The sequence below is a fragment of the Lissotriton vulgaris genome, chromosome 8 (genome assembly GCF_964263255.1).
Source record: "Lissotriton vulgaris chromosome 8, aLisVul1.2, whole genome shotgun sequence".
NCBI classification, from domain to species: domain Eukaryota; kingdom Metazoa; phylum Chordata; class Amphibia; order Caudata; family Salamandridae; genus Lissotriton; species Lissotriton vulgaris.
Window position 1 is genome coordinate 656,183,909 of NC_141696.1, and position 27,730 is coordinate 656,211,638.

At 46.8% G+C, this 27,730-nt stretch overlaps 1 protein-coding gene across 2 annotated transcripts in view; it reads left to right on the forward strand.

The window, feature by feature from the left end:
• The window catches only part of LOC147697852 (von Willebrand factor A domain-containing protein 5A-like), a 522,842-nt gene that overhangs the window by 4,587 nt on the left and 490,525 nt on the right, over positions 1–27,730 (forward strand). For both annotated transcript variants that reach the window (XM_086934525.1, XM_086934526.1), the window contains exon 2: positions 10,287–10,352. In XM_086934525.1, the coding sequence (XP_086790651.1) occupies positions 10,304–10,352 (49 nt within the window). In that variant the 5' untranslated portion in view covers positions 10,287–10,303. The remainder of the gene's footprint in view (positions 1–10,286; positions 10,353–27,730) is intronic.

Here is a 27,730-nt window from a genome sequence, read left to right on the forward strand (position 1 = left end):
CACACCCAACCACAAGCACACACCCAACCACACGCACACACCCAACCACACACACCCAACCACACCGTCAGTGCACACTTACAACAGACACAGACACCATCAGTCATCAGTGCACGCTTTCACCGGGCACACACACCACCAGCCGTCAGTGCACGCTTCCACCAGGCACACACACACCACCAGCCCTCAGTGCATGCTTTCACCAGGCACACACACACCACCAGCCGTCAGTGCACGCTTTCATCAGGCGCACACACACACCACCAGCAGTCAGTGCACGCTTTCACCAGGCACACACACACCACCTGCCGTCAGTGCACGCTTTCACCAGGCACGCACACCACCAGCCGTCAGTGCACGCTTCCACCAGGCACACACACCACCAGCCATCAGTGCACAATTTCTACAGGCACACACACCTCCAGCCATCAGTGCGCACATCAATTGTTAACGCATCCACAATTAACTATTGTAGCAATCGCAGTATGGCACACTTTACTTTTAAACATATTTATCTAAAGCACAGCATGCCACAATCGTACAAAAACAAATGCACATTTTTTGGCCTACAATTTATAGACTTTTGTTGCAATTGGTGTTGCAATATTTAGCAATGCCAATAGCTCAAACTTAATTAATGCGAGACCTATTGCATTGCAAATGCTTGTTTAGTTGGTCTCTGTGGTGGAAGTTCCTACCTATAAGGGATCAAGTGTGATGCTAGTAGGCCTTGAGAACGAATAATGAGAAGGCCCTGGAGGCGGCGAGGGCGTGGGAGGCCTTAGTGGTGATATTGAAGACCCCAGAGTCCGAGTCAGGGGAGGGTTCGGAATTGGAGGAGGTACAAGACCCAAATGACGCATTGGTGCAGGGGAAGGAGCCAAGGTATGATTGATGGATTCGTTGGTGACCCCTGAGTAGCTATGTTATGACCTGTACTGTAACACTGAAGTTCAAGTTCATTATTGCATTCGATTCTGGCGCCCTATAATTGTTAGTAGATCAGGATACAGAGGCACACCAGTGAAGGGGAAAGGAATAGGGTTGGGGGATGCAGTGTGAAAGGGATGTCAACATTTTCTATTGCTGAAATTCAATAATTGCTTCCTAACTGTGAGCGAGAAAGATCCCTCATTTCCTTTTTTGTTGTATTTTTGAAAATCAATAAAAATATGTTAAAAAAATCAAGTGTGGTGCTAGGCAAGGTTCTAAAGTTAATTGTGCGAGTAACTTATCCAGTCTAGATTTTAGGTCTAGCTACAGAAGGCTTTAGAGTACAGTAAACCTTTGATGCCAATTATTTAAAATGTACAGCGTATGCTTTGGATCTGCATCCTATTGGTTATTTGGTGTATCATTTCACCTCCTACTGATTGCTTACAATGCGATGTACGAAATATTATTTTAAATCTAAAAAAGACACTTAATAATCAAACATTGATTTTTCTCTGTCTCATATATATATACACATGCATATCCCACACATCACAGTTACCACCAAGATTATCATTACCATGACGACTAGGATTACTAGCATTACCACCACTTTTAACATTAATGATATTACCACCACTATTGTGTTTGCTTTCAATAACCAATATTGTCAAAGCAAGTTGCTGTGGCTTCATGTTGGGTGCTCTTTGATCACCTACCATTAACATTTTTTAGCCTTACATAGCTGCTTGCAGGTGTGCATGAGTTCTAAGTTGCATAAACAGTTCGGAGAAGGAATGAGTGATGTCCAAGATCGAAGTGGAAAAGGAGAATAAAATACTAGCACATGAGGAAGGGGAAGGATGAAAAACACCACCTCAATCAATTTTCCACCGTTGGCTTTGTTTAAATACTTTGTGACGCAGTACCCTTTTTGTCGTAATTAAGGCTTCCAGAATACTACTAACCATGAACTGTGTGTTTGTCTTATAGACCCTTCCTGTGTCACATGCTAAGTGCTGAATTCCATAACACTGTAACCACACCTTGGTGGTCAGAATATGGAAACACTTCCCACTAAGGATAAGAACCAGAACAACTCCCTTTAAGGCACACACCTTACATAGTGTAATATGTACCCATATGGGCAAGCGCTTCATAGTAGAAGAGGGTAGAAAGCACTACATTTATATAACAGTACAAAATACTCCAGGAAAGAAGTTGGTGCTATAGGTAGCTGCCTTGGTGGTCCACAAATAACTGACATTGGCAAAGCCAATAGATTTCGCCTATGCGTGAGCTCTTTACTTTTCCAAGATCTTAGCTGTATTGCTGAGCACCACGACTGCTTTGCTGCATGGGTTTAAGTAAACATTTTTTTTTTTTTAGCACTGTGATGTAGCCGGCGCTGGCTGCATCATAGCACTTTTTTCCTTATGGCAGATGGAGGTGTGAGAGAATGAGCAAAAGTAGGGCGGGAATAAGCAACATGAACAACGGTTGTATTTAAAAAAGAGCGCTATGACGTGGTCAGTGCTGGAGGAATGAAGCAACACAGACAACGAAAAGGATGGTAGCTTGGAAGGAAGATGCAGCATGGACAAAGGGTTGTCGGGGAAGGAGGAACGCAGACATTTGGAGGGTAGAAACAACATGGACCACAAGGAAGAAGAGAAAAAAGCAGCAGCAACATGGTTAATGAGGAAGAAGAAACGAAAATAGTACCCGATTCACAGAGCAAGCAGCGGAAGGACACCAATCAAAGTCAAGCAATCAGTACTTTGGTCTTGCTTTATACAAGGAAGAGTAAGTGAAACTGGCACATTGTGGCCAGTTAGGAAGCAGTAAATAAGAGTGACAGTAAAAACAATGAATGGTAAGCAATGGGTGGGCTCCAATCCACTTGTAGTAAACAATATCTCTCCCAAGCGACAGAACTTGTGCGCTGTTCTAGGCGAGACCTAAAAATGAAACTGGAGATGGAAGAAAGGACTGGGAATAAAAAAAAATGAAAAAAAGCCATGTGTAGAGAAGGTATAAAAGATTGGTTTTGTTACCTTAACTTTTAAAGAAATTGGTCCAGTGCTGGGACTTGTCAGTTATTATGATGTAAGGAACGTACTGGCTGTATTATTTTATCTTGACAGTCTTAACTGATGTCAAGTTAGTCTCCTGACCTCAACCTTACATTTGCTAACTGTGGATGCAAACAGACCTGCGTTCCTTCAGCTCCATCTTCTCATGGATCACATTGTGATCCTGGGGTATTAACTCTCTGGCCTCGTGGAGTTCATTACGTTAAAATATGTTGAGCCTTCACTACTGATTTTGAGGAACTCAGTCCACAGTTTAACACGTTCTAATTTTTACATATTATTCTAGATAAATGGCATTCTTCGTTTTGCTCAATATCCCCAGACAACGGCTTTAAAAATAAAACCCGGGGCAGGATCCGTGATATTCATTGTATATGGAGAAATCTGGACGCCTTATCTCTCTGTAGTGTAACTGTTTCAAAGCAATACAGGGGCTTTAACGTTACAAGTATTGCCAGGTTTGTGTTGGTTCTGAACTATTGCAGCTCTCTTCCCCCCCCCTCTTCCCATAATTTCTGCATCACTGTCTCTTTCTCAATAAATATTCACCTTTTAAACTAACACTCCTTCTTCCAACCATCTCATCTTTCTCTCACTATCATTTGCAGTCCCTGCTCTCCTCCCTTTCTTCTTGCTCTTTCTCTTACATGCCCCACCCCCTTTGAATGTCTTTACAGTACAAATCCACTCTGAAGCATCTGCAGAAAGCAAACAATCTACTGTGCCTTTGAGCTATTATTTAATTCCTACCTCCCAGCTTGTGTGTCCAGCCACACCGGTACTCCGACTTAGCCGCTGTTGCACTTGCTACCTTGATGCACTATCCATTTAAATTGTGTTAAAGAGCAGCGTTGAAAGGCCTTATGCTGTGCAGGCAGATGCGGCAGTCTTCCCCTTTTTTTTACTTTTCTGGTTTTCTTCTCCCATTTTCTTTCATAGCTTAGAGTTAACTAACTGGTAGTGTTCCATGTTGTATATTACTTCACCAGCAGAGCACCAGGCTTTGTTGGACTGCATAGTGTAGGGTATCTATAGACTCCTCGCCTGGCTACGGTGAGATTGGCAGATGAATGGGATATTATGCCCCAGACCGTTTTACCTGTACCATGTGAAGGGGAAGTGTCTGCCAAAACTCGTTTTAAAAATGGTTAATTCCCTGATAACTACATTCCCTCGTTTCCTCCAGAGTGTATAATAGTTTGCCATATTGTTGGTGTTATGTACGGAGAACTTGTGCTTTATTTATTATAAGTTGTATATACTGCTGCTATTCTATAAGATAAAAGTATACTTTACCAGTGCTCGATTTGCAAAAGATTGAGTGCCGGTGGCAGAAGCTCTGCTCAGAAGCCCATAGCCAGGGCAAGCAAACAGAATACCAAGGCTACGTAGTCTTGAATCCACCTTATGCCTCATAATCCACTACTAAACGCTCCTTGCCCCTTTAGCTTACTCTTACAGGTGCCTGCTTTCTCCCTTTGTGCTGGTTGTTCTGTCTTTCTCTTCGGACATTAGGTGTTCGAGATTTTTGAGGGAGTGCAGATGAAAGTTGGCTGACTGGACAAGTGTGTTGATGTGTTAGATAAAGTGATTTTATGGTCGTTTAAGAATCCAGTCATATTATGATATTTTGCGTGATTGATGCAGAAAGATCAATTGATTGACAGAATTCAGGGCAATGTCAAATATTCACTGCAGTACACAGATCTGGGCCAAAATCCGTCATTTCTTTGCTCACCATGCCATTCCAGTTTAAACCCAGCCATATGCAAATCAGTCTTGACCCTGTTCCCCATGGGAACAGTCCAGCCTAGGTCCTCCTGGACCAGAAAAGAGCATCCTGGGAACGGTTTCGGGGCATCACCCAGGGCCGGAATGAGAACCAAACCCGCCCTGGCAAAGTGCTTGGCCGGACCCCTCCCCTCGGGGAGGAGGTGGGGGGGGGGTGTTGGAGCTGCCACCGAGCTCTTTGCCGGGCCGGTTTTCTACCGATTTTGTTACAGGGCCGATTTTGCAGCTATGCTGCAAAAACAGCCCTGTAACAAAATCGGCCCCCAGGGGCCCAAAACCGGCCCCCACCCTTGTGGCACACCGGGGGATTGCCCGGTGCCCGCAACGGCCAGTCCGGCCCTGGCATCACCCCTCATCAGCCAGGCCAGCTTAACTCCAGTGGCATGGAGAGTACGGCACCCATGTCTGAGCATACCCGTCCCACTCGGGGTGACAAATGCAAAAAGATCAATTGATAGACGGAATGCAGATCAATATCAAACATTCACCCCAGTAGAGAGAGCTGGGCCCAAGTCTATCATTTTATTTTTTTTGCTCCCCATGCCATTCCAGTTTAAACCCAGCCATATGCAGATTAGTCTTGACCGAAACTGGTCCCAGGATGCTTGTTTCCGGTTCTCTGAGGACCTGACTCGGCAGTTTGGGCTGTACTGTTCCCATGAGCAAAAGAACAATGGATTAACCCAGATCTCTTGACTGGGGGTGAATGTATGATTTATTCAGCATTCCATCCATTTGTTTGCGTTTCGCTTTTCGCCCTAAGTGGGTTGGGCATGCCCAGACGTGGGTCCCTTACTCATTGTGCCACTGGATTCAAGCTAGCTTGCTGATGAGGGGTAATACCTTGAAACTGGTCCCAGGATGCTTGTTTCCAGTCCAGGGAAGACCAGGTTGGCAGTTCAGGATGGACTGTTCCAATGAAGACCAGGGTCAAGACTGATTTGCATATGGCTGGGTCTAAACTGGGGTGGCATGGTGAGCAAAAGAACGATAGACTAATTCAGATCATTTAACTGGAGGTGAATGTATGATGTATTCAGCATTATGTCCATCATTTGTTTTCGTTGCACAATTTGTGTGATTGAGGCATCCATCAGTCTTGCATTCCTTAATCATTAGAAGGTTGAATATGTTTTTTTATAACTGAGAAGGAATTCCATTTTTAGGAGGTCAGTAGCCTAAGTGCATTATGAATATTATCCTTTTGAGTAGTTAACACATGTTGTATGTGGTGGATATTCCTTGCAAGTAATAATGTATCTCCATCTTCCATGCTGTTGGAGCAACCACAACAGGCATATGCCCCAATGGACCCACAGTAGGTTTGATGGTGTTTTATTTCTTGGCTGCAGTGGCATTAACTGTGGGCCTGTGTAAATCAGATGCTTGTGTGGAGAAAAGGTCTGTTCTACCAGCAAGAGTTTCACTCCACTTGAAATAACTAGTCTAAGGCTTTCCAAAAAGTATTCCTTTAATCATTTGTAATCTCTCTTCCTGGCATAGCAAGCCAGAGAAGACCCAAAATACTTTTTTTGTTTGGTTGTATAGTTAGGGTTTAAAGATTTTACGTGGATCTGATGGTAAGCCAAGGCCCAGTTTCGCTTAAGTAATGTCTCTTTAGAACCAACACCCTGTTCTCGATTGGACCTTTTGAATGAAGTCCTAAAACCTGTCCTCAGAAAGGCAGCGTACCAGAAGTTGAATATACTGTTGCAACCACCATTGAGGAATGGCCTACACCTTGAGCTCTAGCATAATAACCAACTGCTGTTTTACGTAAAAATTGTTGAGTAAGACTGCCGCATGTGGAGAGGAGCTAGCCTGCCTGAGCTGAGCCAAGACCCTGCTGACTGAGATTTTCTTAGAGGGACTGATGCAAGGAGAGATAATGTCCATGAGCCATGATGACTTGTAGGCTGTCTACTCTGGATTTAACCTGACTCATACATGCACCAACTGCATCACAAGCGGTTTGAGATTTGATTGCAGATTCTGAAGGTCGATGTCTGCTTGTGCACCTACACTGCCTTTTTAGACCTGTTTCACCCCTGTATACCCTATATACAGTTCCTTAATCCATTATTCAGTTTTGTTATAGGGAGAGTGGGCGAATTAGATAACAACAAGCCTGTAGAATTAGTGATGTTCTTGTATATCCTTCTTTCCAGTTCTTTAGCTAATTGTTGTTTCTATTTTTCATCGAGTTTCCTGGGTGATCAGTGTTGGCTATGTCCACTGGAAGCTCCCAGTCCTGGGGGCGCTACCATGCACTGAAAATCTTGGCTATGGCAGACCATTGCAAAAATACAGCGCACTAATATTATGTACACCTTTGTGCCATCTTATTTCCTGCAACCCTCACTCCTTCCCCACCCTTGAATGGAGGAGAGATAAGTATGTAATTCCTCCTAGTCCTTTCGTCTCCAATCCCCTGACCCCCCTATGCCCCCTTCCCATTGCAACATAAGGATGCCGCTCTATCTCTAACACCACTTCGACTTGGGACTCTACTCATTATCTTGGCCCGGCTTGTACTCTTCCCTTCTGAGTGGTTTTGGAATCCCCAGTTCTCTTCTGGGTGGTGAGTTCTTGGTTGTTGGTGCTGCAGTATTTCTTTGGGTTCAGTGAGCAACCTTACCTAAACCCATTCTTGGGAGACACTAGGGATAATGGCTATTGGATAATACCCCGTTTGATGCATTGTCAACCCTTGTCTGGCATCCAGCATCTGTTTACTTCAGCGTGGGACTCAACATATCAATTACAACTAAGTGGAACATTCTACAGATGTATGACACTTTGATGTGCCTTACTTGAACTGTTGTACCGTTTCTCATGATACATAAATATTTATTATTTTGTCTGTGGCTTTTCTTGGTTACATTGCCATTTATTATGTGTCAGGAGTCTGTTGTGTTAGAGTTCCAACTCTACTGACCTCTCAAAGAGTAGTTCTCTCCACACATAGGATCTTAATTGGATAAACAATACCTAAAAACGTACCGATCCGTGGTATTTGAAAAAATCACAATTTGTACGTTTGGCTGCTTAACACCTTGGCTGCTAGGCGTTTTCCCCTCCTGTGCTGGAAATTGCTATTTGCCATTATTTTATGACGAGCTGGGCTCGTCATCAGCACACGACCACTGTGCACCATGACGAGCCCAGCTCGTCATCAGCATCGAAAGGGTTAATCAAACCAACAGGACAGCAGTCCTATATGCTCACCACCAGAACAAGAACCCTCACTCATCTGAGGGTGACACTTCTCTTGCACTCTGCCCCTCACTTACCCCTTTCCATCGCTCATCTTTGTAAAACACCCCAGCTCATCCCCTCTGGGGAGTTGTAGCCCACACCATGAACCTTGCAGTCCAGGTGTAAGGAGGGAAACCAGTGATGAAGAATGTCACCCTCGGGTGAGTGAGGGTTCTTGTCCTAAAAGGATCTCTTTTCTGGTGGTTTAATTACTAACAGTTATCGTGAGCATATAGGACTGTTGTCTTGTTTGTTTGATTAAGTAGCCAAACATACAAATTGTGATTTTTATCTCAGAGTAGGCCATGGCTGCTCAATCATGTTGCAGTTGGACGATAGCTTTACAAAGTTTACTTGGTCAATCCAGTTGGTGTATTCTCATACTCAAGGCTTTGGGTGCCAGTGAAAAATGACCTCTCATAATATTGGCCAAGATCACGAGAAAAGAAACCAAATGAGCCACCTGTGTTTGAGATGGTATTTAAGGAAGCAATGACACTTCTACAAGGCATAGATCATGTTACGGGCAGTTCTCATATGTCTGCATCAGCCTGTTGGTCTCCAAGTTGTGGATGTGAAAGAAGGGCCTTAAGGATACTCTCGTCATAAAGCATTTCCTTGCTTGTCGGGTGTGGCTCAATAAGGGTTATGTTACATTTGGTGAGGGCTTGTCGTATCTATATGCCCGAGTGGAGTCCTTTGCCAGCATTTAACTGTTGTGGATGAGGCTAATCAGACTTTCATAGATTGAGCAAAAGGAAATGACTTGCAAGTGTCAGGTTGAAAGTGTGACATTCTATCCACAGTCACTGTGGATTGGCCTACGTCCATGGAATACTGGTACCCTTAGAATTCCAGTGCAGCCTCTGAGGGAACTGGGAGTGTAACAACAGTTTGGAACCAGGCTGTGGCTGAGGTGTAAGCAGTAAACGTAAATTCGCGCTTCCTCACGTGTGGAGCATTATTATTGAGCTCAACTTGTATTTTCGCACTGGCGATGAGACCAGGTTTGCCACCTCAACACACTGGGGAGAAGATAATCTAATAGAGAAACTGTTCAGTCTGAGAATTACAGGGAATGTGAACTTTGACCACAATCTAGCCTGCGTGAGTACCTGTCCCTTGGCTTCTCACTGGTGAGTGGTGACTGCTGAGTTTTAAGCAAACAACTGCGAGTTTTAGGCTGATTTGTATGTGTCTAGCCCACCCAATACTGTGGGACCATTGGCAAGGAACAATGAAGTAATTGATAGCTTGTGCTTTGTCGGTCTGGATTGTAGCCCCTCCATCATTTGTTTACCAATTTGGTAGTTGTTAGCTTCCAAATGCAAGTGTACATCTGGAGACTCCAAGACCATGATGTAAAAAAAAGTGAGACTGTCGTGAGGTGGATCTACTGTGATATTCAAAACGGGTGTAAAGCAGAGAGGGCACCTTAAGCCCCCTACCTAGAGGAACAGAGCTGAAAATGAGAAGGCACAGTCATTGGTTGAGAGACAGCATGCAAAGATGATTTCTACATGTCCTGGTTACTCTTGAATCCATCACAAGAGCCCTGACAGCTGTGAAAACTGGAGCAAACAGTGGACGGTGCAGTGTGAGAGAACAGCTTCACCAACCAGGGGTAGTTTCAGAAAAGGTGCATGCTCAGTGATGATTGGTTGCAGAGCAAACGGAACTAGTACATGTGGGTGCCCTGAAACCGATGAGTCCTCTGTGTAACCCCAACCCCGTCTGCCCACCACAGAAAGTTGTGACACTGTGTACTTCTGTTAGGATACCATTTAGTCTTTGTATAGCAGCCTAAAACCTTTCATTTTGCGTTGTTATATTGTAATTCTTGATGTGCTCAGAAAGCCCCTAGATTCCATTGATCTTTGTATTGAGGAAAAGGAAATATCTTTTAGCACTGCATAATCTCTAGTAGCTGGTACGTTAAACAAAATTACCTGTGATAGTCATTTGAGTTCGAATGGAGAAGTCCTTGAGAAAATGAGAAGCCCAGAAGAACGGTTTTCTCTTTGTCACTTAATACCTAATGTTTTAAGCTCTGCAAGATCAGGTGCTACAGTTTCCAAGTTTGACCCTTACTCCCTCCTCACTCATTTTCCTTGAGATAACCCTGTGCCCTTATCCCTCTCCCATGCTTGATGAGAGATAGCTCCTTGCCGACTCAGACAGATAATCTGCTTCTCATTCGTTTCGTAGATCTATTTGCACCTACCATGGATTCTGCTTGTCAATGTGGACTCCTGACTTCCTCCAAGACTCCAGGTAAGACCATCGACCCTGTTTTCTGACAGAGGGTCGTAGGCGAGGGTATTCTCTCCCTCTGTGTCTCCCACTCCCTTCCTCTCTCTCCCTCCCCCAAGGCTTCAATTACTGTTCTATGCATAATGTGAATATTTACTTGAAGTGGGTTTCCCTGGTGCTGCTCGACAAGGTGTGTTGGTGAAAGAACAGGCTGAACTTCATTCTTGTCTCTTAACTCAGAGGCTGAATTAATATTGCTCCAGGGCTGTTAGATTACTTGTACAGTGTTTGGCATTTGAGTGACTGGAAAGGGGTGGAAGCAGCAAGTAAAACATCATTCTAGCAGGATCTCTTATGCTTACACACCCAGTCTCTGTGGAGAAAACCTCAAAGCGTTTCTGTAAATCACAGTCTTACAACTTTAACTTTCGTTGATGCACATTCTCTTGCCAGATAGGGCTCTCCTCTTTTTATCCCTCTTGTTTTTTTTTTATTTTTTTATTTATTTATTTTTTGCCCGCTTTTGCAGGTATTTATTTTAAATTGTAATTCACACCACCTTGGGTTTATAAAACCAACTCCTGACTATTCTACATGTTGAACATTTTAATCAGCAGGGTACAACAGTCTGGTTCTATTATTTTCAAGATTACGTTCAGTGAAAAGCTGCCCCTACAGTGAATCAATATTAGGACTATTAAAACTGAAAAAATGCAAAGCTTGCTAGACTGACACAACATGAACGAGGGGAATGGGTAAATGCAACTTTACATTTCAATTGGAATGAGGTGACTAATAACAGGTACTGATTATAAAATATATGCGTTTTTTAAGCAGTTGACACACATTAATAATAACAGAAACATAATATGTGAATTCTATGCATGTCAGAATATCGAACTTTGGCGTTAAAAAAGGAACGCTTTAAATAGAAATCAATAAAACAGCTGTACGGTAAAACCTCTCAGTGTAAGAGACGCACAACAATGAAAGCATGTGACATTCCATGAATAAATAACTATCAAAGTCAAATCTCGGCCAGAAGTGAATGACAACCATGAAAATGTAACTTAGTCAACTGAAAACAAACTCACCAAAAACAATCCTCAGCCAAGCCAACAGAGCTCACCCTCTTCTTTTTCTTTTTTTTAATTTTTTTTATTTGAGCAAGTTCATAAATGTACAATTCATAAAAAAAAAGACAGTTCATTACTTCAATCGTTTCCAAAGATCGAATTAACGAAAAACATGATTCAGTTTAAACTTTATCACGGTCATGCCCAATTACTCTCAAGTAAAAAGAAAAAATTAAAAAAGAAAGAAAAAGAAGAAAGAGGGAAAGAAAAAAAAAATACAGAGTACAAAAAGTATTGATAGATATGGATATATAGGAGAAGTGTGGCTCAGGGGTTAGAGGCGGCAGACCCGGAAGCTGAGATCGGCCCTGGACCAGGGTTCAATTCCCCGCCTCGACGGGGCTTGGGCTCAATAATTCCACGGACTCGATAATTCTCGCTCCGGTGCCTACTCGACTCACGGGTTCACACTCTGCGACTCTGGGCAATAGCTTGCTTAATCTCCACAACGGCCCCTCGCGGCGGGATGCCTGGCTTTCACCTTGTGGATACCCTGCCGGGGATATCTCACAGGGGAATACCAGGACGGGTTCCCTAAGCAAGCGCTTAGATACCTGCGGTGTGGGTGATTTGCGCTATATAAATACATGTACATTTACATTTACATTTACATAATACATTTCTACAACATCTCATCTTTAAAGGCTATGAATTTCTTTGGTTATCAAACCAGGTGGCAACAGGGGCCCATATCTGAGCCCCGAGGGCTCGTGATTTTTTCCCTCTGATTTTATAAATTGCAGTCTCCTGCTTGTAAATTCCTAGTAGTCTGCTTAGCCATCCTTGAAAAGTAGGAGCGTCTGTATCTTTCCACTGCGCTGCCAAAATGATTCTAAATACAGCTGTCCCAACAAATACAGACATTGCTTCCTTTTTGCTGTACCCTAGAGAGTCATAACCCAGAATGAAGACTGTCGATGATGTTTTAAGTTTGTGTCCAAAAATTTCAGCCCAATATTTGGACATCCCTTTTTTGATCGAATCTAGCTTAGGGCAATCAGCAAGCATTTGTATGAGATTAGCTGTGCCAAGAGAGCATCTCGGGCATTGATCGCTTGCTCTTTTGCCCCAGGTAAATAGTTTTGCAGGGGTAAAGTAGAGGTCATAAATTGTTTTATAAATTTGTGCCTTTAGGTTAGAAGCTAGAAACAGTTTATATGATAGCGTCAAAGACCTATCTATATCGATGTTTGGGTTATTTAACTTAGTGGCCCAGCTTTTTTCGATTTGTTCTAGATCGTCAGGTTGGTTGTTTATAAACAATTCATAGATGTTACCTATCCTGGTTGTCCGTTTGCCTATTAATTCTAAAATTGAGACAGCCTTCAGTTCTATTCTAGGTACCGTCTGTCTAAGGGAAGTGTATACTTGTATGAATTTCAAATAGTCAGTGTGGGGATTTGGTATTTTCCGCTTAATTCTTCAAAAGATGGTACAGAATCCCGACCAAAAAAATCTCCTACTTTCACTATCCCTAGATTCTCCCATCTCCTAGAGGTATTATCATTAAGTTGGGTCGGGATAATTGAGCTATGCCAAAGAGGGGTGTATTTGGTGTATTTTGGTATTATCAGATCTTTAGTGGTGTTCTTCCAGACTCTCCATGCGTCCGTGATGATCTTAAATTTAATCTTTTTGAAGTAGGATGGTTCAACTTGTTTTAGCAGCAGACCTCTAGCTTTCTCTCCTAACAACAACTCATATATTGATGGTATGGAGCATCTTGGGCCAGTAATCACTGGCAATTTAGTATCAAAGAGAGTGGTCATTTGTTGTAGGAGGGTTGCCCACAGATAGAATGTTAAGTTTGGTATCGCTAGCCCTCCTCTTTGATGGGGTAAAGTTAACTTGGGTAGAGCCCTCCTGATTTTACCATAATTCCAAATAAATCTTGACATGGAGGAATCGAGGGTTTTAATTATGCCATAGTCAACCAAGAATGGAATTGCCCGAAATAAATATAAAATTTTGGGAAATACACTCATTTTAAGGTAATTTCCCCTGCCAATTATTGATAAGTGAAGATTGTTAACTCTAACAAGGTCTTTTTTAACTTTCTCGATAAGCGGATAATAGTTAAGTTGATTAATTTCATTTACCTTAGGAGAGATGGTTACACCTAGATATACCGCGTTGTTGACTCTATAGGGGCTTACAAAAGGTGTGTTCTCGGTACATATGACCATCGTCTTATCTTTATTCAAGGAATACCCTGAATATGAACCAAAAGACCATGTGATTGATTCAATCTCATCAATTGCCTCTGTAGGGTTCGGTGTTAATACTGCCACGTCATCGGCGTATGCAAGTATTTTGGTGCTGTACGTGCCAACTTTAACCGGTTCGATTACTGGGGAAGTAAGAAGTTTAAGGATGAGTGGGTTGATATAAAGAGCAAACCGGATTGGGGAACACGGGCATCCTTGCTGCGTGCCCCCCTGGATGTTAATAGATTCTGACTCTTTGCCCCTAACCATAATTTTTGCCTTAGGATCGACATAGAGTGCTTTGATAGATTTAATGAGACCCGGTCAAAGGCCTTTTCCGCGTCCAGTAGGATCATCGACATCTGGCCCCCCTCTACTCCCGTGATGTCAAATAAGGAGATGGCTCTACGAGTATGGTCTGTCGTGCTCTTACCGGGTATGAAACCGTGCTGCCAGGGGGAGACCAGATGTTCGATAATCCCACTGATCCGGTTGGCCAGAACCTTAGCATAGATCTTCGAGTCCGAGTTAATAAGTGAAATTGGACGATATGAAGAGGTTGACTCAGGTGGTTTACCTTTTTTAGGGAAGATGGCAATATTTGTATGTTTCCATGATTTGGGCGGGTTTTATCCCTCTTGATTGTGTGCACGTTCTATATATTGGTACACAAGGGTGTGGTGATGGACGGAGCATCTGATTCAAGCAAACACTCACACCCAGTCAAAAGATCTGGGTTTAATCCATCACCGTTCTTTAGCCCACTCTGCTACCCCAGTTCAGACATGGCTATATGCAAATCAGTCTGACCCTGTGCCTCATGCATATAGCCATGTCTGAACTGGGGTGGCAGAGTGAGCTAAAGAACGGTGATGGATTAGACCCATATCTTTTTGACTGGGTGGGAGTGTTTGATTGATTCAGATGCTCCATTCATCACCACCCCCTTTTGTACCGTTTTATGTATTGAACAGCAGTGGTATTTGTGCAAGGAAAGCTGTCCATAGTAAACCAATGGCACACAAGGTCATGGTGAGCGGAGTGATTACATAAGGGGAGGGGTATACGGAGAATGGCGGAGTTAAACAAGTCGGTTAAGGTATGATTCACAGTTGCGGAGGTAAGCTTGAAAGTGAATTTGAAGGCATGCATGTAGGCAAGGCATAGACCTTTAGACGGAGTGCACAGGCATTCTAGTGATTCAGGCTGTGAAGGTGGAAAAAGAAATGCCCCGGTTACTCCTCCTGGTTACTCAATCTCATCCTCCTGGTTCAACGACGATCTTAAGAAATCGAAGAAACTCTGTCGCTCCCTTGAGAAGGCCTGGAAAAAAGACCCAAACACCAGCACCAGGGACGCCTTCAAAAACGCAACCCGCATACACCACCAACTCATCCGGTCTGCCAAGAAAGCCGCATTCAAAGACCGACTAGATAACAACGCCCACAACAGCAAGGAATTATTCAACATCGTCAAAGAATTTACCAACCCATCAGCCAACTCCAAAGACATCACCCCCTCCCAAGCCCTCTGCGACTCCCTAGCTTCCTTCTTCCACAACAAAATCGCAGACATCCATAACAGCTTCGATAACCGACCCGGAGACCAACCCACCCAACCTTCTGCAGGACCTTCACCCCCCTTGAACATCCTTAACGACTGGAACCCAATCTCTACCGAGGACACCATCCACCTGATGAACTCCATCCACTCTGGATCCCCCACAGACCCTTGCCCTCACCACATCTTCAACAAAGCAGACTCCATCATAGCACCACACCTCCGAGATGTCATCAACTGCTCCCTCAACTCCGCCACCTTCCCGGAAAGCTGGAAACACGCTGAACTTAGCGCCCTTCTGAAAAAACCCACAGCTGACCCCACCGAACTCAAAAACTACCGCCCCATCTCGCTTCTTCCATTCCCGGCCAAAGTCATCGAGAAAGCTGTCAACAACCAGCTTGCCACCTTCCTCGAAGCCAACAAATCCCTCGACTCCTCACAGTCTGGCTTCCGAGCCAAACACAGCACCGAGACCGCACTTATCGCAGCAACAGACGACATTCGAACTCTACTGGACAATGGAGACACAGTCACCCTCATCCTCCTCGACCTCTCCGCTGCCTTCGACACAGTCTGTCATAGCACCCTCCTGCAACGCCTCAGAAACGTCGGAATCCAAGGAAAAGCACTGGAATGGATCACCTCGTTCCTCACCGGTAGAACCCAGAGAGTCCGCCTCCCACCATTCAAGTCAGAGGCCTCTGAAGTCATCTGCGGCGTGCCACAAGGATCGTCACTCAGCCCCACCCTCTTCAACGTATACATGAGCCCCCTCGCGACCATCGCACGCCAACACAACCTCAACATCATCTCCTACGCGGACGACACTCAACTAATCCTTTCACTCACCAAAGACCCTAACACCGCCAAAACCAATTTACACGAAGGAATGAAAGAAGTAGCCGAATGGATGAAGCACAGTCGTCTGAAACTGAACTCAGACAAAACCGAAGTCCTCATCTTAGGCACCTCCCCCTCCGCCTGGGATGACTCTTGGTGGCCAGAGGCCCTTGGAAAAGCACCCATCCCGACGGACCACGCACGGAACCTGGGTGTCATCCTGGACTCCTCACTCTCGATGACCAGACAAGTCAACGCCGTTTCATCATCTTGCTTCAACATCCTTCGCATTCTCAAAAAAACATTTCGCTGGATCCCCACCGAAACTAGAAAAACGGTCACCCACGCACTGATCACTAGCCGCCTGGACTACGGAAACACCCTATACGCCGGTACCACCGCAAAACTCCAGAAAAAACTCCAACGCATCCAGAACGCATCAGCCAGACTCATGCTAGACATCCCGCGTAAAGAACACATCTCTGGTCACCTGAAAAACCTCCACTGGCTCCCCGTAAACAAGAAGATCACTTTCCGCCTCCTAACCCACGCACACAAAGCACTTTACGAACTTGGACCCGAATGCCTCAACACACGACTGTCCTTCTACACCCCCTCCCGCCAGCTATGATCCTCCAACCAAGCCCTCGCCATTGTACCTCGTATCAACAAAACTACGATGGGTGGTAGATCCTTCTCCTACCAGGCAGCTAAAACCTGGAACTCACTTCCCTCTCACCTTCGCCTTACTCAGAACCACCTAGCATTCAGAAAGCAACTCAAAACTTGGATATTCGACAAGTAATTCCCCACCCTTTCGCAAGCGCCTTGAGACCCTATGGGTATGTAGCGCGCTATATAAATCTCTTGACTTGACTTGACTTGACTTGACTAACTGGTAATCTTCATTACTCATTACTCAGAGTATAGTCTTCCTCGCCACATGACTAACTAAGTGAGCTTCAGCTCCACACCAGAACCCTCCAAAGCAAAAGTTAGCCTCCCATGCCTCCCATCCCTTCGCAATATTGCAGACCCATATACCCCATGACCACTATAAGAGGCGGGCCGGCCAAACCCTTCAGCCTGAAACTACCAAGCCCCAAACATGAAACCGATAGCCAGGCAGGGAGGGAGGGACGGGAACTCATGTGGCGAGGAAGGCTATACTCTGAGTAATGAAGATTACCGGGGCATTACCAGAACATGGTAACCAAACACATCTTTAATCCATTGTATAAAGAAATAACAGAATAAAACACAGCCCAGTCAAGGGACCAATCAAGGGACGACAGACCGCCCACTCAAAACAGCCCCCGCAAAACCCCCAGTAAGAGAGCTACCCAGGACCACCCGGTAGTGCTCCATGAACTTGTGCGGAGACGACCAAGTCGCCGCCCTGCAGATCTCTTCAGTGGACACACCCTTAAAAGAGGCCCATGACACTGAAACACTCTGGGTGGAACGACCCTGAACATTCCCCGGGAGGTCAAAACCCTGGGACTCGTAGGCCAGCAGGATGGCCTGCTTCAGCCTGCGACTCAAAGTGAACACAGAGGTCTTGTGCCCAGAACAAACTAGCCCAAAGGTCATGAATAAACTGTCAGATTGACAAAATGAGGACGTGCGGTCCAGGTAAACCTCCACCGCATAATGGACATCCAGCAAGGACAGGGAGGCATCCACCTCAGGGGAAAAGGAAGGTAAGGACACCTCACAGGAACGGTTAACAAGGGAGGGTATCTTGGGCAGAAAACGAGGGTCATGTTGCAGGACCAGACGGTCTGACAAAACCCGCAAGAAAGGAGGAGATTGAAGAAAAGACCCCAGCTCGCCCATCCGGCCAGCAGAGACAATGGCTACCAAGAAAACCACCTTGAAGGTGAGGAATTTAAGATCCACAGACGGTAGAGGCCCAAAGGGGGCACCCTGCAGGGCCCGGAGGGCTAAAGGAAGATCCCAAGGAGGAGCCAGGCAAAGAGCCCGACGCCGCCGCAGGAAGCGACCCACTAAGGAACCCGCAGGGCAGCCCTCTGTACCCTCAGAGTGAAGGGGGCCAACCCCAGGAAAAAATCCTCTGCCAGGAAATCCAGAACCCTCATGGGGTCCACCGACACCAGGTCGGAACCCTGCAGCCCACACCAATGGGAAAAAGAGGACCATTGACGGGAATAAAACAGCAAGGGCGAAGATCTTCGGGAACCCTGTAACAAGGCAACCACCCCCGGAGAACACCCCTGAGCCAACAAGGTCACCTGCTCAACAGCCAAGCCTGTAGATGGAGCTGGCTCAACACCGCCCCGGGGAGCGGAGGACCCCGCAACAGGAGCGGGCGATCCGGAATCGGCCAACAGTCCCGAACAGCCAGCTCGCACAGGAGAGGATACCAGGAGCGGCGAACCCAACCGGGAACCACCAAGAGCACCAGGGCTATTTCCAGGCGGACCTTGCAGAGGACCCGAGGAATCAAGGGAAAGGGGGGAAAGACATACAAGAGGACCAAGGCCAAGGGAAAGACGGAGCATCCACCCTCCAAACCGCCGGACACGGATGGAGAGCGCAGAAACAAGGCAGGAGAGCATTGCCCATCTCAGCGAACAGGTCCACTCTGGGAAGGCCAAACAGGTCCACCAGACGCCAAAAGACCGAAGGCTTTAGGGAGAAGCAGACAACGGAGGGAACACCCGACTGAGATGGTCCGCCACCACATTCTACAGCCCTGAGAGACAAAACCGTCTCCTCTGCCCAGGACAACAGATCCCGGGACAGGAACCACAGGGAGTGCACCCGGCAACCCCCCCCGGTGGTTGATATAACCCCTCACTACCTGGTTGCCTGTCCGAACCAAGACGTGTTGACACTAGAGAGAGGGAGCAAACTCCTGGCAGGCCAGTAGGACTGCCTTCATCTCACTGAAGTTGGAGGAGCAGTGAGACAGAAGAGGACCCCACTGACCCTGAACTGACCAGGACCCCAAGGTTACCCCCCCAGCCGAGTTGACTGGCATCGGTCGTGACCACCCGGGAAGGGGAGACTAGAAAAGGGAGACCCTCCAAAAGGTGGGAGTCCACCAACCATCAGCCCAGGTCCGACCGAATCTGACGGGACACCAGGACTGAAACCTCATTGTCCCCGGAGCAGGGATCCCAGAGAGACAGAAGGTGATTCACCAAGGGGTACAGGTGGAGGCGGGCCCAGGGGAGAACATTGATGGTGGCAGACATTAACCCCTGAACTCTCAACCACAGACTCACAGGAGCAGACTCCTGCCCTAGAAGAGCCCCCAGATCCCGCCTCGAAGTTGCGGCATTCCAGGGGCAAGAACACCTTCCCCATGAGCATGTCCAAATAGCCCCCTATGAAAACCAAGTCCTGGGTGGGAGACAGGTGGGACTTCCTCAGGTTGATCAGGAAGCTGTGGGTAGAGAGAACCTTGCAGACTCTCCTGACGTGGAGCGTCCCCTTTGAGAAAGAAGAGGCAGATATTAACCAGTCATCCAAGTACAGAAACACCCTGATCCCCTCCCAGTGGAGAATGCCCACCAAGGGTGCCAGAATCTTGGTGAACACCCTCGGGGCAGATGATAAACCAAAAGGAAGTACCTGGAACTGGTAGTGGCTGTCCCCCACGCAGAACCAGAGAAAAGGCTGAGATGGACCGGCACATGGAGGTACGCATCTAACCGGTCCAGCGAAGCAACCACCTCCCTCTGGACCAGCAGCGGCAGAATGTCCTGCAGAGAAAGCATCTTGAACTTAGTGTGAGGAATGAAAGAATTCCCCGCTTCAAGTCCAAGTCGGGTCGAAATTCCGGAGACACTTTCCTTACCAGGAACAGGATGGAATAGACACCGCAACCCCTCTGAGACGGTGGAACAGGCCCGATGGCCCCCTTGACAAGGAGATCCTGGATGCCGGTGAGCAAGTTAACCCGTTTTACTGAAGAGGAAGGCAACGGGGTAGCGCGGAAGACGTCGGAGGAGGGGAGCTGAAGGTGATGCACAGACCCTCCCTCACGATCCGAAGTGCCCAAAGGTCCGAGACAGAGGATTCTCACGTCGGAAGGAAGTGGCGGAGCCATCCGCCCACCGGGAAACCACCCAGCGGGGCCTGAAGATACTTAAGACCTGGGCGCAGAGGTGGAAGCCGCAGGCTGAGACCGAACTTGGTGAAGAAAGGGGTGCCCCTGTTACGACCCCTACTTCGAAAGGGCCCACTGCCCCTAGCTGTGGACGAGGTGGAAAACGCCCTCTTGGGGCCTGGGAAGCGGCCCTTGGAAGACCTGAGGGGAGCCAGGAGCTTCTGGTCCTCAGCCAACTTCTTCACCATGTCCTCTAAAGAGGACCTGCACAGCTTTGTCCCCGAGAAGGGTATCTTCACCAGCAATGCTTTCTGGGCAGCCTCTCCCTTCCAGTGGCCTAACCAGATCTGCCCCCGGGCCTGAATAGTGGCACCACCAGCCGCGGCAGAGGCCCCCAAGGTGTCGAAGGAAATGTCTGACTGGAGCCGAGTCTCTTGCTCCATCACAGCCAGGGTAGGAACCACATCCGCCCCCTGGTCCAGTAGCACCACCAAGGACTGAAAATTCTTTAACAAGGACTGCATGGTGTAAGACAAGTAGGCAGAGGCCCGAATGGAAAAATTGGCCGCCGGGTAGGCATGCTTGGCCGCGGCCTCCACCCGCCTGTCAACCGGGTCCGACGGTGAGGCGTCATTGGAAATAATGGATCCCTGCAAGAACAGCCCCGCCATGAGAGTCCACCTTCACAGAGGGAGGGAAATCCTTGGCAAAGTCCTGGATGGTGTAGCGTTTCGCCAGGTACCTCAGGAAGGCTTGTTTATCTATCTCCATCCATTCCCCCTCGATCATCTGCTTAACGGAGGAATGAAGAGGAAGTGACTGCAGCTCCTTGCGTTGGTACTGTAAGAAGAAGTCCTCAGAGCTCTTCTGCTGCTGGCGCTGGAAAATCCAAGTTCTCCTTGATGTGTAGGAGCACATCCCACAACTCCTGACCCTGGACATAGCACCCCCGGAGATCCTCCTTCTCCTCCCCAGCATCAGAAACTGGAGAGCGTTCCATGCGGGGACGCTTAGGGGAAGAGGGACCCTGCCCACCTTCGGGCTGCGCAAATGCAGCCGCCACCGCAGCCTGGATCAGGTCCTGAATGGACTGCAAGGAAACAGATTCCACAGGAGCCTGGGAGGCTGAACCTGCCCCACCGGGGCATCCCCCTGCTCCATGTCCAGAAAAATGAAACAACAAAAATACAGCCCTTAAGACAAGGTGGCAGACACAGGAAAGACAGCCAACACTGAACGCTGAGGCGGCGCTGGAATATGAAGGCAGAAATGGGGGAACTGCTGAAGGAGACTGGCAACACCTGCCTACACGGGAACGCGCACCCGCCTCAGGAGGACTGGCCCGAGAAGCAGATGCCAGCCACACAACCATCACCCGGCACATGGAAGCCAGAAAGCCTGTACGCCGTGGAAGGAAATCACCCCTGAAGTGGCCGGATTCAAACCGCAAACCCACGGGGCCATGCGATCACCTACACCCTGAAGAGACCGGAGCCTGACCTCCCCAAGCCAGTAAGCCCGCAGGAAATACTTTTATCACAAAGTACCTGAGAAGCATCAAAATCAAAGACTAAAACTAAAGCTTGGTGAGGTTCCAGAAAAACAAACGTTGTGTTGGTTCCTCATTTCCAGGGAAGGTGATGGAGTAGGTTCCTTACTGCCAGGGGAGGTGATGTGTCTGTTCCTTACTGTAGCGCTGAGGAGGTGATGTGCCGGGTCCTTACTGTGAGGGGAGGTGATGCGTCGAAATTTGGACACGAGTCCTTGGTTCCTTACTGCTGGGTAACGTCGATGCAGAAGTTGGTGCACAGGTGCGATGCGTAGAAAATCCGGGCATGCTGGGGTCGATGAGGTGACGAAACAGAATATTTTTTATCCTAGTTGCGAGCAGGTGATGGGTCGATTTTTCTTCAGCCGAACAGCAGGGTCTGCATCGAAATAGAAGCGGATGTCTCAGATGTAGGAGACACGGTGCACAGAACTCTGGCTGCAGCGATCTTTTTAGCCACACAGCAGGTGCTGCTTTGATTCTTTGGCCACAGCTTTGCGATGGATTTTCAGCCACATAGCAGTGCTGCGTCAGGAAAAACAGAAGCTGAATGTCGATGCGTGGATTTTCAGGGTTCTTTGCAGCAAAACCCCCTCCTAGGGCCCGAACTAGGCTTGGCATCACTTAGTAGGTCAGAGCTTACAGTAGAGGAGTTCAGGGGCTGCATTTGATGTCTTTGATGGCCCGAGACTTCTTAACATGAGGCAAGCACACACAAGCCCTTGGAGAACTTTGGCAAGGAGGATACAGTAAGCAAAGTCCAGTCCTTTCACTCTCCAAGACAGAAGCAGCAAGCCAGCCAAACACAGAAACAAGCAGAGTGGCAGCTCTCCTGCTACAGCTGCTTCAGCTCTTCTTCTTGGCAGAATCTTCTCATAGTTCAGAAGTGTTGTGAAGTTAAGGTTTCACAGTACTTATGCTAGTTTCTGCCTCTAAAGCAGTGGCTAATTTGAAAAAGAAATAAGTGCTGGAGCTCTTGTCAGGAGGCAGATTGCACAAGCCTATTTCTCCTGTTAGCGCTGCCTAAAATAGCACCACTACAGAACCTTGAAAGTGGGGAGAGGATGCGGTGTAATGGCCAGAGATGGTGACTTTTGGGCTGGGGAATCAGGTTTCAGTCTCGGTGTCAGCTAAATATCCTTTGATTCTGGGCAAATCACTTAATCTCCACATAAATGAATGTGTCTTTTCCTGGTGCTGAGATGAGGACCAGAAACCACTGGCTCAAATTAAGCATGCTTCGAATTAGGCAAACATCAAAGAAAAGTCTTTGTAGTGCACAAGACCCTGCTTTTCCCTGACCTGGCTCCAGGCACACCACAGGGGGTAAAGACTGGTTTGTGTGAGGAAAGGCACAGCCCTATTCATGTGTCGATGACAATTCCTCCCGCCGCTCTAGGTCAGGAAGACCCATCAGCCTGGTGATGGGCCGTCAGGATATGCAGGGCACACCTCAGCCGCCTTTGTGTGGCTGTTTAGAGTGAATGCACAAACAGCACCACTGTCACCCTCCCTCAGACTTGGATTTCACAGGCAGGCAGAGGCACAGAATGGCAAAGCTAGAAAATGCCCTCTTTCTAAAAGTTACAATTTCAAACACACAATTTAAAGACAAACTTCACTAAAAGATGTATGTTTAAATTGTGAGTTCAGGGACCCCAAACTCCAAATCTGTATCTCTTCCCAATTGGAAGTTACACTTGTAAAAGATTACAAGGCAGCTCCAGTAATAACCAAGGGGAGAGATAGTCCTTGCAATACTGAAAAACGAAATTAGCAGTATTTTGCAATCAGGACAAGTAACACTCACCAGTGCATGTCCTTCTTTTTAAATACACTGCACCCTGCCCATGGGGATACCTTGGGCCTACCTTAGGTGTGCCTTACATGCAATAAAAGAGAAGGTTTGGGCCTGGCAAGTGGTGGCACTTGCCAGGTCGACATGGCAGTTTACAATTTGAATTACAGGCCCTTATAGTTCTGGAGATTTTTTTACCTTTCACAATAGGAAAGTGCCCACAACCAACCACCTATCGCATGAGCTGGCTACTTTGAGTAAGATGCAGTTGTCTACTTTTTATTGATACATGACCTTAGAAAGGACTAATCGCAAGATCTGATTGACCAATAAAATCCCTGTGTTTCTGTTGTCCGCAGCCTGTTGGTCTTGTGGTCTCCTCCAAGACCACATCTCCAAAATGCACTACACTATTGACCTCCTCATTACCACTGGGCAAAGATACTACCCAGCTCACCCAAACGATGGGCCGTCCTATATTTTGTCTGCACCACCTTGCACTCGGCGAATTCCAAGACAGTATTCGGACACAGAAGAAGACCTAAATGCGCATGTGATTTAAGGGATGGGAACTCACAAAGAGCATGGCACCCTATAACCTGTGTAATGATGCATTTATATGGCAGAGCTTTTAGTTGGAGCAGTTACTTTGAATTTGTGGTAGTGCAAAATATTTACTGTAATATCTATTCTGTGCTTTTTTTTGTTGCCATCGTTGCTCTTTACATGAACCTGAAGAAAGTGGTCATGACACTCCACATGTGTAGAATAATTGATAGTCTCATGCAAGCCTTAAACAAGCCTTTGCAATGCAATAGGTCTCGCATTATTAAAGTTTGAGCTATTGGCATGGCTAAATAATGCAACACCAATATCTCAAACTTTAATAATGCGAGAACTAGTGCTTTGAAAATGCTTGTTTGGAAAGTGGGTAATGTGGCCAGGAAATAAGGCTTTTGTTCTGAAGGGGTGCGGAGGGGCGTGGAACAGAGTCATAAGAGGTAACAAAGTACAAAAGAAAGATAACTACAATTGTATGAAAGTAAAAGAGCAGTGGGGTAACAATATGAGGCGCTTGTAGCTACATGTTTGGAGCAGTAGAGTGTTGAACAGGGTGGTTGTATCAGAGTTAAGTTACAGTGGAACAGAGTGATTCTTTAAGGGACATCGCTTAGGAATGAGGTTAGAGAAGCAGCACTCCCTGGAAGGAGCCACATGAAAGAAAGTAACAGATACGGTAAAGTCACGTGATATGAGAGAAAGGAGAAACATGAGCGGGGTGTGTGGCGCAGGCCACGCAAAGCAATCAATGGATGACTTCACTTCACTTTGCAGGATAAGAGCTATCGAGGAAAAGGACCCCCAAAGACAAGAGAGGGCTCCACGACCAAGCTGTCTCTCGAACCTAGGGGCTTAGAGGCATGACTCAACTTCGACTGTGGGAAACGCAGAGCGAAATTGTTGTGAAGACTAGTTATGGTAGTCTATTTTGTCAAACATTTTTCTGGCAAACCGGGAAGCATGTTTCCGTTACTTTGAAAATGCAACTAAGCGTCATTTGCACTAATGGGTAGTCTGTTATGGAGAGCGGCACAGAGGTTAGTTGAGAGACACTCTCTTAGGCACGTGCGTTGGTGACCGTGGAACCAAGATAGAGGCTTTCTAATCCCGGCTCCCTGCCTCACCTGCCACACAGGTAGCGCATAGTAACAGAAACAATGCTGTCACGTAAAACCGGTCCAGAGAATAAAATATGTTCTAGTTTATCTCAGCCACCGGTAAGGGGCGCATTCCAATCCATAGCTTTTTTTTCAATCCACAACCCAGATCCACACACAGAACGGCCATATGCAAAATAAACTTGACCATGAGCCAACAGAAGATCATCCGAGCTACCAGGCGAAGGTGGACCTTCCAGGGCCTCTTTTGCCACTTGCACCATGAGTTCAATTATACCACGAGCACGGGACCCACGTCGTGGCATACCCTACACCACAGTCCTCTCTCTGGCGTGAGATTAACTGAAGCATCACATTGTTGAATTTCTTGTCAAAACCTAGACATGCCCATGTACATAACTCACTCGAAACTGAGGGGCCTTGTACAGCTTACTAATGGCGACTGAACCACAGCACTCTGTTTGTGCATCTCCTAGTTAGTCGTTTTCTTGGGCTGAAAATACCGAGTACGCTTACCTAGCTAGGCTGTCTCTCGCCCAAGAAACCAAGTATACGAGCGGACCAGTCTGTGCGAGATGTGGGATTACCAGGCGATAGCATGTCAGCGAGAAACTATTTTGTAATCCTGAGCGCCCCCCCCCCCCCCCCAGAATCTACAGCATTGTGGGAGTTGTAGTCTTGTCGATGTCATATTCACCAACTAGATTAACACTTGCAAATATTGATTTGTAAACCGAAACCGCATGTCTGGAAATCCAGTGTTGTTCCCTATCACACGGAGCCATCATGTCATTTTTCAATTGATTCCGAAACGCTGACTCTCACTGCCAGCAGGACATCATTTTCACGTCGCATGTTTTTTTCTGGCTTTTGCTCAAGCCTTGGAGTTGGAGATAGATGCTGGATGTTGATTTATACAACTTCTGCTGCGCTCCCCGACCCTCCATCCCTTTCACGTAGAAGGGACAAACGACATTGACAAGCTGAACTCTTGACCCCTGGGTGTCCAGCACCCAGCCAGGAGAGAAACAGGCTTGTGTCTGCTGCAGGAGGATAAGACGGGGGACAGAGAGGTCTGACAACAGTCTGCAGTTTGTTTCTCTAGCCCCCTCCTCGCCCTCCCCATTTAAATTAGTGATGGCCAAAAAGTGAGCAATGCAACTTCAGCTGCTCCTTTGTAGCTGGTGAAATGAAGCTATTGAAACAAGGAAACCTTGTCAAAACTAATTTGTCTGGTTTGCACTCAGTCATGATAGAACATTTTAAAACGCCTACTACAGTGAGAAAAAATGATTTGCCTAATACAATGGAAAATCATGTAGCTCCTCTTTTATGGTAGGTCGCTGTGGTAATAAGTGCCAACTGTAGCTTGCATATTTGATTCCTACATAGCCTAACGTCTACTTCCCAAATCGCTAAAACCTGTCCGCATAATTATCAACCGAGAAATCTCGTCTGCATAACTTGCCCTAAACGTGTTCTAAGGGTTCCTTTGAGGTAGTTTCCAGGGCTGAGCATGTCAACCGCATTCCGTGTTTAGGTTTTCTGCGTTTGTTGCTTCCCTGTGCACTACAATAACGCCCCCTAGGGGTAACTAGAAAATGTGCATTGTATACACAATGTTTTTGAACACATTAAAAAACTGCATTTTGTTAAACAGGCACAATTAGAATTTCCTGGAATGGAAACTTCCCATACGCATTGTACCCATTTGTCAGAGGCCATGCAGGGAATCCATTCACAAGATCCTTTAGTCCCTGAACTTCAGAGCAAGAATCTCCGTAGCCCTCGCTGCGCTGTGTGGACATGAGATCCAAAGGTGGCCGAAGCAGGCATGGTATGCGTGAGTAGATTAGCACAGGCATTCCTCCTATGCTCGTGGTGCGAACCCTGCTCGTAGCCAGATCACCCGCAAAGGCTCTTACCCTTCAATATCAATTCACGTCATGCGCAAAATAAAGGGCTAGTGATGTGAAAACAGTTTAGACTTTAGATGAAGGAAGGGTAGGAGCTGAAGTAACAAGCATTTACAATGCAATGGTCTCGGCATCATTAAAGGTGGAGCTATTGGCATTGCTCATGACATTTCTTTTTTTTTCTTTAAATCATAAATAGATGGCATTGTCATTTACATTGTCAATACACAGCACTCTGCACTCAACAGCACACACCACTCTGCACTCAACAGCACACACCACTCTGCACTCAACAGCACACACCACTCTGCACCGGCACTCACTGCTCTGCACACTCACTCTGCACTCACTACTCTGCATTCCGCACTCACTACTCACTGCTCTGCACTCACTACTCTGCACTCACTGCTCTGCACTCACTGCTCTGCACTCACTGCTCTGCACTCACTGCTCTGCACTCACTGCTCTGCACTCACTGCTCTGCACTCACTGCTCTGCACTCACTGCTCTGCACTCACTGCTCTGCACTCACTGCTCTGCACTCACTGCTCTGCACTCACTACTCTGCACTCACTACTCTGCACTCACTACTCTGCACTCACTACTCACTACTCTGCACTCACTACTCAC